The sequence below is a fragment of the Notothenia rossii genome, assembly GCF_949606895.1.
Source record: "Notothenia rossii genome assembly, chromosome: 10".
NCBI classification, from domain to species: Eukaryota; Metazoa; Chordata; class Actinopteri; order Perciformes; family Nototheniidae; genus Notothenia; species Notothenia rossii.
The window spans coordinates 17234263-17247725 of NC_136908.1; the positions used below are offsets into that span (position 1 = coordinate 17234263).

The 13463-nt window shown below is 42.4% G+C and overlaps 1 protein-coding gene across 5 annotated transcripts in view; it reads left to right on the forward strand.

Moving 5' to 3' along the window:
- Positions 1 to 13463, forward strand: part of akap9 (A kinase (PRKA) anchor protein 9) — a 70947-nt gene that overhangs the window by 41987 nt on the left and 15497 nt on the right. For 3 of the 5 annotated variants that reach the window (XM_079656207.1, XM_079656208.1, XM_079656210.1), the window contains 12 exons: positions 27 to 144; positions 1127 to 1165; positions 2061 to 2293; positions 4816 to 4935; positions 8485 to 8661; positions 9186 to 9290; positions 9587 to 9739; positions 10321 to 10407; positions 10789 to 11817; positions 12415 to 12555; positions 12631 to 12675; positions 12763 to 12903. In XM_079656207.1, coding sequence (XP_079512333.1) covers positions 27 to 144; positions 1127 to 1165; positions 2061 to 2293; positions 4816 to 4935; positions 8485 to 8661; positions 9186 to 9290; positions 9587 to 9739; positions 10321 to 10407; positions 10789 to 11817; positions 12415 to 12555; positions 12631 to 12675; positions 12763 to 12903 — 2388 coding nt within the window. The remainder of the gene's footprint in view (positions 1 to 26; positions 145 to 1126; positions 1166 to 2060; positions 2294 to 4815; positions 4936 to 8484; positions 8662 to 9185; positions 9291 to 9586; positions 9740 to 10320; positions 10408 to 10788; positions 11818 to 12414; positions 12556 to 12630; positions 12676 to 12762; positions 12904 to 13463) is intronic. The other 2 variants (XM_079656211.1, XM_079656209.1) reach the window with 2 other exon arrangements.

The window sequence follows — 13463 nt, forward strand, 5'->3', positions numbered from 1 at the left end:
GTTCTGAATCTGCTTCCTCCCTGCAGGTGACAGCTAGCCGGCTGCAGGAGTTGGAGCAGGAGAGGCTTCAGATGCAGGAGGAGCGGGGGCTGATGTCACGGCAACAAGACGCCATGAGAGAGGAATCCGGACCCCGCGAGCTTCGTACGTATCCCAAAATTCCCTTGCCGAAATATGTACAGATTTTTGATTGCTTAGTCACAGGAAGTTACATATTTGTAATATTTGAAGGTAAAATATGAATCATTGAATGAATTGAATGAAACCTGATCTGATCATAAAATATAGGTTTGATATTGTGATCTTTATTGCATTATAGATGAGAGTTAGAATAGCAAAAATAAACTCAGGTCTTTTTGTTATCTTTTATCAAGGCTTGAGTTTCAAGTGACAGTTTGTTTGGTATGGCTGTATTGAAACCTACATTCAAACATAGATCATTTGTTGAATTACAAAGGGCAGTCTGTTGTGAAACAATAAACCTGAGTCATTGCCAGCTGCACGTCATAGAGAGGTTGTTTTTATCTGACGGGATACAAAACCTTGATCTGCATTGAAACTGGCTTCTAGAATGTAAATGTGTCGAGCCTCATAATGATTAACTTTGTAGTTCTTCTGTTGCTGTGGCCGAACGGAAATGAAAACAAACATTCAAGGGTCATACAATAGGTCAACAGAATGTCTACCAAGAGTTAAAATGTCTACAAGATATGTATTGTTTGAATAATTCTTCCCTTAGGAAACTCTTATCTAGATTCCTTGAACACTTCCTGCTGGTATTTGTGAACAGAGACATCCATTTACAGATGTTTGCCATGAAGTGCTCCGGACAAATAAAGTGTTTCTGCTCATTTCCCATTATAACCTACATTTATGAAAAAGGTTTCCCATGAGTACATTCTCTGATCAAATGGTAAGTAATTAAGGGTAAAACTAAAAGGGCTTTATGCAGAAACCTTTTCCTTTCACAGCATCCTTTCTACAGCCTTAACCTCCTCGAATGAAACAGACAGAAAAGCGCTGTCGTCCTATCTCCACCCTTTTCTATTCCTTATCTAAGAATTTTCCTGTCCATGAAAAAAAAAAAGAGCATGTTACATTCCTGTGCTTTCTTATTCTCCTGTAGGCCTAGTTGAAGCTGCAATGGTTGCAGCACCTGAAGCAGGTGTGTCCACTTTGAGCATGGCTCAGTCATTTCTACTATGTGTTCTTAATAATCATCTAGAGTTCACCTCTTAAACCCTAATCCAGCAACTCACCAACAACGCTTTGAGCTTGCTTGCTATTGGCTCACCAACTCACTCTGTTCAATCGCTAACCTTTGCTTCAGCTTTTTAATTTTACTTTTTGCCCTGGTTTGTCTTTTTTAATGTCAATGTAAACAGTAATTTTAGCATGATGAAATACATTTAAAGTACAGAGACATATATGTAGTCATGATTTCCTAACTGTCATCATCTACACTCTGAATCCAGCCATCTTCTTTAATGACTGCATATATTTTAGATATGTAGATGCTGTGCTTGCAGCATTTCTTTAAAGGAAGTGAGGTGATTGGCTGTTCAGGAAGTCCCTCTCCTGGCTGTAAATGCTTACTGGGCATGGATATTGCAATGTCTGGGCTGTCTACCTGTCTGTTCTCTCATTTGCACTCTCTCACCTTGTTACTTTTGCACTAATCCTGCGGGGGGTGATCCTAGGTGAATCGGTGTGTGTTTTTCACTGGAAAGAGGCATCATTATGGGGAGTCATGTTTGGTATCTGGGTGTTTTGTTGGGAAGTTGACTGAAATATTGGAAGAGTCTGAAGTTCACTTAGCTGTAAAAGTATATAACATTTTAGAGAAGGAAGTTGATTATTATTTTCTAACAACATGGTAAAAAAATAAATCAAAAATCTAGTCATGTGGCTCACAGACTTCAGACTCTTCAGTAGCTCCATCTCAGCATCCTGTTTGTCTCCAAAATCAAACCTGAATGAATCATTAACTTAAGTAAGCCACCTTTAGAGGAGAGGCAGCAATACTTAACTTCTCTTTCTTCGTCCGCTGTCTCCTGTAGACCTTCTGGAGGAGACGGAGAAGCTGATGAAGGAGAAGGTGGAGGTCCAGCGGCAGGCGGAGAAGGAGAACGCCGAGCTCCTGAAGCAGGTGAAGCTGCTGGAGGCGGAGCTGGAGGAGCAGAACAACAGGGTGATCGAGCTGGAGAACACTCAGAGCTCAGAGAGCGGAGACCTCCGACAGCAGGTCCAGGCTCTGGAGAAGCAGCTGGACAAGAACAGGAGGTTCCTCGATGTGGGTGACACACAACATGGCCTCCTCCTCTGGCATTGTAGTTATTCTTCTCAATATTCAAAGTTAAGAAAACTCTCAAGTCAGTGAGACAAACGTTATGTTTTATTCCAGCCTTAAATCATGAATGAAATTCTTATACCAGCTATCAATGGAGATTGAATTAATATTCAACAGAACATCTATGATATCAGTCAAAAATATTGGCAAGAATCGTGTTCATAAATGATTACAAAATTATGTTTTTCTAGCTCTGAAAAGGAAAAATATGTTCTACTAAATCAAATCTTTTTAACATTTTGCAAAGTTTCCTTTTTTTCGATGCAGCTCATTGCCCTTGATTAGTCATTGACAAAACTCGGTCTCTCTGGGGGTCTCTGCCTAAAGCGTTGATGAGTTTGTTCCCACCATCACACTGTAATTGGGCCGCTTGGCCCGCAGGAGATGGCACGTCATCTTCTGAATGTGTTTTGAATGCCTCTATTGTCCTGTTGATAGCTGCAAACAACATAGAAATGATCACATTTGTTAACAACGATTTTTATAATTGGATTATTTGGCCAATATGATATACATAGACTTATACAGTGGGGCAAAAAAGTATTTAGTAAGCCAGCAATTGTGCAAGTTCTCCCACTTAAAAAGATGAGAGGCCTGTAATTGTCATCCTAGGTATACCTCAACTATGAGAGACAAAATGAGAAAAAAGAAATCCAGAAAATCACATTGTCTGATTTTTCAAGAATTTATTTGCAAATTATGGTGGAAAATAAGTATTTGTTCACGTACAAACAAACAAGATTTCTGGCTCTCACAGACCTGTAACTTCTTCTTTAAGAGCCTCCTCTGTCCTCCACTTGTTAACTGTATTAATGGCACCTGTTTGAACTCGTTATCAGTATAAAAGACACATGTCCACAACCTCAAACAGTCACACTCCAAACTCCACTATGGCCAAGACCAAAGAGCTGTCAAAGGACACCAGAAACAAAATTGTAGACCTGCACCAGGTTGGGAAGACTGAATCTGCAATAGGTAAGCAGCTTGGTGTGAAGAAATCAACTGTGGGAGCAATTATTAGAAAATGGAAGACATACAAGACCACTGATAATCTCCCTCGATCTGGGGCTCCACGCAAGATCTCACCCCGTGGGGTCAAAATGATCACAAGAACGGTGAGCAAAAATCCCAGAACCACACGGGGGGACCTAGTCAATGACCTGCAGAGAGCTGGGACCAAAGTAACAAAGGCTACCATCAGTAACACACTACGCCGCCAGGGACTCAAATCCTGCAGTGCCAGACGTGTCCCCCTGCTTAAGCCAGTACATGTCCAGGCCCGTCTGAAGTTTGCTAGAGAGCATTTAGATGATCCAGAAGAGGATTGGGAGAATGTCATATGGTCAGATGAAACCAAAATAGAACTTTTTGGTAAAAACTCAACTAGACGTGTTTGGAGGAGAAAGAATGCTGAGTTGCATCCAAAGAACACCATACCTACTGTGAAACATGGGGGTGGAAACATCATGCTTTGGGGCTGTTTTTCTGCAAAGGGACCAGGACGACTGATCCGTGTAAAGGAAAGAATGAATGGGGCCATGTATCGTGAGATTTTGAGTGACAACCTCCTTCCATCAGCAAGGGCATTGAAGATGAAACGTGGCCGGGTCTTTCAGCATGACAATGATCCCAAACACACCGCCCGGGCAACGAAGGAGTGGCTTCGTAAGAAGCATTTCAAGGTTCTGGAGTGGCCTAGCCAGTCTCCAGATCTCAACCCCATAGAAAATCTTTGGAGGGTGTTGAAAGTCCGTGTTGCCCAGCGACAGCCCCAAAACATCACTGCTCTAGAGGAGATCTGCATGGAGGAATGGGCCAAAATACCAGCAACAGTGTGTGAAAACCTTGTGAAGACTTACAGAAAACGTTTGACATCTGTCATTGCCAACAAAGGGTATATAACAAAGTATTGAGATGAACTTTTGTTATTGACCAAATACTTATTTTCCACCATCATTTGCAAATAAATTATTTAAAAAGCAGACAATGGGATTTTCTGGATTTTTTTTCTTCTCATTTTGTCTCTCATAGTTGAGGTATACCTAGGATGAAAATTACAGGCCTCTCATCTTTTTAAGAGGGAGAACTTGCACAATTGGTGGCTGACTAAATACTTTTTTGCCCCACTGTAGGTGTATTTTCTGTAGTGTAGAGTAGTAATGGAAATGAGGATGATTATTTAGTGATCGTTACCTAGGCATGAAAGCCTCCATAATTGGGTTAATGAGATCGTTTAAACATTTTCGCTGATCATCTAAATCTGAGGTCAAAGTAGGACTAAATAATTGATGTTGCATAAGTGGACACTCCGTAGTTCAGTGGACTTTTAGCCTTTCAACATTTTGGGGAAACACTGATTGCCCCCTGATGCGTCACTCCATTGACATATTCATTTTAAACGTTACTTCTGCCTCAACTTTTATCACTGAAATCAGACTTATTCCTGTCTTCATTTTGTTTTCCAGGAGCAAGCCGTGGACCGCGAACACGAGAGAGACTTCTTCCAGCAGGAGATCCAGAAACTGGAACAACAGCTGAAGAATCCGCAGAAGCTCCTGGCCGGATCGGAGCAGAGAAACAAAGAGGTAACAGGAGAGCGCTCCGTTCTCTGTCAGAGGACCAGGCAGTCACATACATGCTTATTTCCTTAACACAACCCTTCTGTTGTGGCGCTGAACACTGAGCTGAGAGTCACACAGCAGAACAAAAGAGCTGGTAGAGTTACCTGTGCTCCCTCGAAAATGACACCAAATAGTGTTAGTGTGGACGTAACAGTAGGACTCATGTCCTCTGTAAGTTGTGTAATAGCTGGTGTTATTTCTCTAACATCAAATACACAATACAGTTATTAGGGATTACATTTGCTAAAGTTAATAACTGTGCTAGTGTGCTCATTGTTGAACATGTAGTCAACATTAAGGCTGTGTGTTTGTATGACATGAGGACAATAACATGACATATATGCTAACTTCTGATATCAAATTTCAAAAGTGAATACCTGTGTAAAGAGTCAGGACACCAACTGCTTTAAATCAGCTTGTTCCATTTAATTATTTTTATTTTCACAATAGATTCACAAAGGATCTTAGGGCTAAAAGTAGCTCCTAACTGGCGAATTTAGGAGAAACTCCTAAGCATAATGGGCGTGTCAGTCTTAAATTTAGGACTCCTAATTTTATTCACTAAGAGCAATTCACAAAGTATTTTAGGCCTAAAAGTAGCACCTAAGTTTAGGAGAGCTTAAAAGTCCTCGAGAGGACTCCTAACTCAGTAAGACCTATTCACAAAGAATCTGAAAATGGCTGCGAGACGAAATGTTTTGGAGACAATGGAAGACTGTGAATTGATCAAGAGATAGGCTAAATCGTGAGGGTATCAAACTTGTTGTGGAATTAGTGCAGGATGCAATAACATCCCCGACTAACAGGAATAACCCGATTAGTCCGGAAATAATGTTTGGCAACACTACGATATTTAGCAATGTGGGAAAATGCTACTTTGCAATGCCGACGATTTAGGAATATCGCAAACATCAGTCAGCCGTGCCATAAACCAAACCATCAACGCGCTCTCTAGACCACATATCATCCAACAGTTTATACGGTTTCCTTTGGACAATCAACAACTACACAGGATCAAAGCCAACTTCATGGCAATTGCAGGTATGCCCGGTGTGGTCGGTGCTATTGACGGGACGCACATAAATATAATTGCGCCATCAAAAGATGAGGACGTGTTCGTCAATAGAAAGAAAGTACATTCCATCAACTCGCAGATTGTTTTCATTCATCATGATATGGGAGACTTGAACGGCAGTATGGGCTGTTATTGAAAGTGTTTAAGTGCTGGAAATATGCTCATTGGATAATAGTTTGCAGGGTGCTTTTAATTGCCTCCTTGATTTAATGCAATTTACGTATTTTTATTGTTTGCTCTCTCTCTTTAACGTGCATATACAACGTCATTATCGTGGTCTGCACAAACTTGTTATCATGCGTGTATTCTGCTAACTGCACTGTCCATAACTATTTGATAGGAATACATTTCTAGCCTAGGCTATTTCCTTGTTTTTCGGTTATTTAGTGGGCTCGTTTGTGGGATGTTGCGGATGAGTTTCACCTAGACCGCCTACTCTGAACAACCAATCACCGTACTGACCGCTTCTAAACTCATGCACGAGAATCGACGTAATCCATAGCAACGGCGCGTTAAGGTTTTCTGTATCCCACTTAGCTTCCACAGATCAGTAAGCTTTGATTTCCACAGCTATTGAAAGCTGGTTCATTACAGTTTGATTACATGTTGTCTTTGCACATCAGTAACTGCTGTCAGCTTTAACCTTAATAATTGCTTATTTGCTTTGTATGTGCTATGATTACTCTTTGGTTTCCTAAGGATTTCCCTATTATCTGTAATTTTTCCTCCACTCACAACCTAGCCTCCAGTTCACTCGGGGTAAGGAGAAACGTCATTTGGATCAACACTGTTGTCATCATATTGCAGCACATTTGAAAAGCTCATTATTTCCTCAAACAAATCCTCTAAATCTTTAGATAAAGCATTACGCACTGTTTTATTTTGAAGGCATCATGTTAGAATAAATTGAACTAAATGACCTCTTGATAACACAAAATAACACAATTGACTTCAGAAAGTAATCTGCACTGCGTTATGGGCCCTCGGTGCATTTCAGTCATCCAATCAGGACATCATTTGAATCAGGGGAAATGTGTTTATTGCTCATTAGTACTAAAATGTTTCCTCTCATCCATATTTTTGTAACTGAAGCATCTTTTATTTAAAAAAATCTGTCTCTTTGTTTCCTCTTTAAATGCGACTCATTTATGGTGCAGTAAGTTTAAAGCATAATTCCAACATCAATCCCACTTCTTCTTTAAACTCACAGGCTAACATCTTGAGGATAAACTCTACTTTTCTGTAATTTCCAGAGACTCCTACCACAAGTGCTTTTCCCCCTCTCTGGCCTTGAACTGTCCGTCCTCTGATCCGTTATGCCTTCTCTCTCCCGTATTACAGGTGGATGGAGTAACCTCTAAGGTATTGCTTCTAGCTACACGTAGAATCCAGTCTCCCCCCAGAGAGTATTTAGTGCATTTTAGTGACCCCGCCCAACCCTGCAGCAATTTATGGCCTGCCAGCCCCTCCTTCCTTTTCTCACCCTTGCTCCCGTTTGATCCCCCTCTTCTTCGTTTGTCAAGAAGAACAAACTTCAGGACATGTTCCTCTATTGCTTCTTTGTCTTGTCTCTCCTTGTAATGTCCCAGTTAAAAACTCAAACGCAAAACAGTGAAGAAAGCTGGGGGGAAATAGGATCATCACAAGTTCAGTGTTGAACAAACATTATAAAAGTAATGCCCCAATTACAATTTTGTTTTAATACAATTATACCAAACCCTTTACATTTGACATTGTTTTTTGCCACCTTAGCAATGTTTGGGAGGGGAACCACGAACAAACATGTCTCCACAAGTTTTTCTTGAAGCTAAAGCAATAAATGATATAAAGAAAGCCACTGATGTAAATCCCATCTACTGTATGAACGAAACGGCCATTCTGGTACAGTTTAGGATATATAAATCGACCATTCAGGGCTGAACTACTCTCATGAATGAATATTTAATGAAGGGCTGCCAGTGAGGGGGTGCATTTCATCTGCCTTACGACAGTGTCATTTTGATTTGAATAGGAGCTCAGTTTGAAGAAGCAACATATTTTGTTGTACGATCCGGAGTTCCCCATGTAGACGGAGACTTATTTACCAGTTCTGAGGGAATCCTGAACAAACCCCCCCCCTGTCGACCCTCTTCCTCCCTCCACTGATCTGCTGATGTTCTCATCTCACAGATGGATCCGTTACCTACCAGCGGCCCTCCTGGTCAATGTACCGCTCTGTGGTTTGTCTCCCCCTGAATGAAATCTCTCTCTCCCCTCTGTCCCTGCACCTCTCTCATTCTCTCCCCCCCCCTCCTTTTTCAGGTGGATCAGCTGACCTCCCAGCTAGCTGTTCATGTACCAGCTATGCTGTAGCGAGTGGTGTCTCAGAGCGATTCTCATTAAATGACACCCCCCCCCCCCCTCCTCTCTCTTCATTTCTCCCCGTCTTTCTCTACCAGGTGGAGCATCTGACCTCCCAGCTGAAAGAGAAGGCGGATTGGTGCAGTGAGATGCTGCTCAGCTCAGAGCAGCTGAATCGTGATTTGGGAGAGCGCAACGAAGAGATTGACAAGCTGGAGAGCCGCATCCGCGAGCTGGAGCAGGCCCTGCTGGCCAGCGCGGACTCCCTGGAGAAGGTTTGTGAGAGGAGGGGGAGGGGGAGAGGGAGATGAAGGATGTGCAGGAGAGAAAAGCAGTCCGAACAATAGCTGTGGAGCATGGCAGAATGTGTGTGTGTGTGTGTGTGTTTGAGTGTGTGTGTGTGTGTGTGAGAGGATGCAGATGAGATGACAGCAAGAGGAGGAACAGGAGAAGGGTTGGTACGCACGCTGAGGGAGAACAATGTGTGGGTGGGTCCACTTCAGCCACCCGGCAGTTTGTTGTTGCTGATGAGCTATGGCTAGCAACTGTCAAGATTGCCCCCCAGTGTTGGTGGAGGGCTGCTGTGAGTGAACAAAAAGAGCAGTGTGTGGAATGCTGATAAATCTGCCATGCCGCTGATCAGTGGACAAATGGCCCAGAGTTCCAGTTGCACGTCCATTTTTATTATGCATGATTGAACATTTTTTATCTCTCTTTAAAGAGTTTCATCCATCCCGCCTTTTGTGCACACGTTGTAATAGCTTACTTCATGTGTGTGTGTATGTTGTGTGTGTCACAGGTTGAACAAAAGAAGCAGCATGCATCCATCACAGAGGCGAAAGAGTCAACACTGGAGGCTCAGTTACAGACGGAGAGAGAAGCTCTGGAGCGGAAGGAGAAAGAGGTAATGTGATCCTCAGTTTAGGATTTCAATTATAAACCTTTTACATAAATCTTTAGAAATCTGAAAAAGATTCAACTGGCAATTCAATGTTTTGGTTTGGATCAGTGTGCCGGCGTAACTGCGATGTTTCTCAATGTTATGGTGACCACATGTTATGTATGAATAAAATCGCTGCGTTGTCCTGCAGGGAAACGTACCGTAACATTTGTTGATATTTGTGTTAAATTGCAAAGCAGAGAACATCCTGTGTTCTTGTGGCGTCTCCTCTGATGCGTCATGTTTACCTGCCGCCTCAGATCTGTAACCTGGAGGAGCAGCTGGAGCAGTTCAGAGAGGAGCTGGAGAACAAGAGCGAGGAGGTGCAGCAGCTCCAGATGCAGCTGGAGATCCAGAGGAAGGAGCTCAGCAGTCAGCAGCAATACCTAGAGACACGGGAGAGCATGCTCCAGGTAGAGACACATCCTGATCAAATGACCTTTTACAGTCTGGTTGATTGTGTGTGATCTTCAGCCGAGATCTCTTCTTAAAAACTGAAGATATCATTTTCATATGTAGATATTGGCCACATATCTTTTTAGAAAATGTTAACAGTTGTATATTCATTTATGAAAAGATTAACCTGTGTTTTATACTGTTGTACTAAAAAGCTACAAATAAACCACTGGTGGTGACTTTAAAACTGTTGATCAATATGATATGTGCCAGTTAAGCTTTTAGTTTTTCTGCACTATACAACACAAGGTCTAGTGTTAAAAATAGCTCCCATCAGTTGTCAACATATTTCACCATAACGTTAATTTTTCTACACTCAAACTGCAAAAACACTTTGATCCAGATGCTCTTTTTTTTATTAGTTTTTGCTCTCTGTTGCTTTTTGTTATTTGTACATTTTTTTGTTTTTTTGCATTTTGTTGTGCCAAATGACTCAAGCAGTGTACTTCCAGTAGTTCACCGTGAATCTGACTCTGACTGGACTTCAGCCTGACATGTTTATTAATAGCCATTACGTTATAATCTCTGATTTTCGAAGGTGATGGAGGAGAAGGACAGGGAAATAGCACTTCTTAATGAACAGATCACTAAGCTCCAACACATGGAAGCAGCCTCTGATAACAAGGTAACGCAATATGCTTATACGAAATAGAATCAAAACCTATTTCGAATACGCATAGTGCATCGGTGTGTGTGTTTTCTACATTCGTGTACACTTTTATTTTGGTTTGCTCCATTTGCTTTTGTTGGGTTGTTTTTGCTTGCTTTCTCCCGGTCAGTAGCTCCACACCATTGTCTGTTGTGAGGTGATCATTTGCTCATGTGAGGTGGCTTACTAAACCTCTGAGTCTCTAAGGAGTTACAATCTCATCCATTTCCAAATTCTAAATGCAATTTCCAAAGAATTTCCAAAGGGACTCAGACGTTTATCCGAATAGCGGGAAAGCTATGGATTCTCAAATCTGATGTGTTTATGGTTTAATAACATCTGCATACTTCTCTTCAGGAAATGGATCAGAGGGATGAGCTGATCAAAGACCAGGAGTCCCAGGTGCAGTGCTTGCAAGGCGAACAAGAACGCTTGAAGAGGAATAATGAGGAGGAGATCGAGCAACTGAATGCAGTCATAGACCGACTGCAGCAGGAGCTGACCAACATCGAGCAGAAGCAGGCTGCAGAGGAGGACGAGGACCCCAAGGCTGAGTCAGAGAGCGCCACCCAGGGGCCGAGTAAAGAGGAGTACGATGAAATGAAACAGAGAATGGACCTGGCCACCAAAGAGGTCCACACACTCAAATCAGAGCACAGTAAGCTGTTCGAGACATACCTCCGCTTAAAGGAGAGTGCAGAAGCTTTAGCTGAAACGGAAAAGCTTGATAACTTAGAGGGCGAACTCGAAGACGCTCTGATAGAGAAAACGGCAGGATTCGTAGTCATGCAGGCCCAGGTGCACGCTTTACAGCAGAGTGCTACATCCAGAGTGGAGGAGCTGGACCTTCGCATACAGGAGCTCCAGGTCCTGGTCGATGAAAAGGACGATGAGCTGAGCCGCTGCCGCCTCCTCTTGGAGCAGACTCAAAGCCATGCGGATGGTCTCCAGCAGAGGGTCTCTAATCTGGAGGACGGTCTGAGGGAGAATCTGGCTTCAGTGCTCGACACGCAGGCCTCCCTGCAGCAGCAGCAGTCACAGGCATCCAAAGGAGAGGACCAGGAGAAGCAGAGACATGCTGAGGTGAAGCCGGACGTGGAGCCACACGTTTATGACTTTGGTGACTTTGGTATTCCCAAAATGGATTTCAGTGGACTAAGTCAGGCGAGAGCAGCTCCCACAGGGAAGGTGTTCCATCTCACCCAGAGGCTTCGGGAGCTGGAGGTGGGACTGAGCGGGATGCAGAAGGACCAGGAGCTCCAGAAGCAGCTGCTCTCCAGCTCCGAGGAGGAGGTGATGGAGTACGAGCGCAGGTTGGCCGTGCTCATGGATCTGCTCAGCCAGATGAAGACAAAGACACCTCAGAGGACAACACCGGCTGGGAAGGTGAGTTCGTCTGATAGGTCATAAGAAAGTAGATCAAGTAGTTCAACCCCACATATAACCACAGGTTGATGTGTTTACCCTTTGTACATATTAAACAAAAAATATACCATATTTAAATGAGTGAGTGTTGTAGGTGCTTGAAGGTCGATCTTCTTCAGAGCTCGGCTAGCTTTCCCCTTGTTGAAAGTATTTGTGCTGAGCTAGGCTAAGCTAGCCATCTGCAGATATGTTATTATATTATTTACGGTATTATATAACAATAATCTAAATGAACAGGATGCATTGATAAAAGTTTTTAGAACATTTTAAATCTTACTGAGACCGATATTTAGGCAGTGTTTTGCTACATTTTGGACTTGATTTAGCAAATAAACTCAACTCTAATAATAGAATCCTAAGAATCACAGGAGAAATGTCAAGATTGCATCCTTGGATTTACAAACTTATAGTTAAAAGTGCAATAAAAAAAAATGTATATCTTGATGTTATCCGCTTGTTCAACACTAAACCCCTGTAGCCATTGTAATAATGTTTCAGACTGTGTAAACGTCATCCCTTGCCAGACAAAGCTCTGATTGTTTTGAATCTTCTGATCAGGCGTCCACTGCTGTTGAGCAGCTGGCTGCTGGCTCAGAGCTTCTTCAGGAGCTGCAGGAGGTCAGAGACGAGGCCTCGGACACCAGAGAGCAGCTGAGCAGCTTCAAGGAGAGCTGCAGCCGACTCCAGGAGGAGCTCAGAGTGAGTGACTGCCTCTGGTGTTCAGAGTGTTTCTGATGTTCCATGAGACTGACAAACGTCTGCTTTTCTCTCTAGGACAAAACGGTAACAATAGAAAGACTGCAGGACCAACTACAAAAGGTAGCAACAAAATAATTCTACTTCAGTTAACATGTTATTGATATATGAAGACTTTTATTGTATAATATTTAAACTCTGCCTCTTAAGGTATCATCTGGAAGCTGCGAGGAGACAAAGGGCTCTGACCTTCATCAGGAGTTGATGGAGGCTCAAAACGAGGCAGCTGCCACCAAAGAGGAGCTGAACAGCAGCAGGGAGAGTTTGGAGAAGCTGCAGGAGCTGCTGCAGGTACAGACATACATAAACGTGACAAACATATCCTGCCATTACCCTGACATTCATCTATAAAAACATCACTTCTGGAAATACATTTATTCTACATTTATTCTACATTCCTTTCAAAAGTTGTCATTTTACACTTAATTTCAAATGGATTGCTTTGTTGTCAGGAGATTTGAGCTCATGTAAATGATATTTGAAGAAATAGTTTGACATCACGCTGGTTTGAAATCTTCTTTGTTACTGAGAGTTGGATAAGAACATCAAAACTACTCTCATCTTAACGGAAATATCTAGCTAAACTTTGTGGCCTGTTAGCATCATTTAGTAGTAAGTAAACAGGAAACCCTGACCTTCTTACTCTTGTTGTTTTAATGAAATAAACAAGATATAACAGGTCGATGAGTAAGAGGGGCTGCTAGGTGGATTTTGTACCTTCAGACAGCAAGGCTAGCTGTTCTTTCCTGTATTACCCCTAAGCTAAGTTAAACAGCGTGGTATCAATCCTCTTAATTCTCCACTAGATAGCAATTCATATTCCACCTTCTCAAACTATTACATGTATGTTG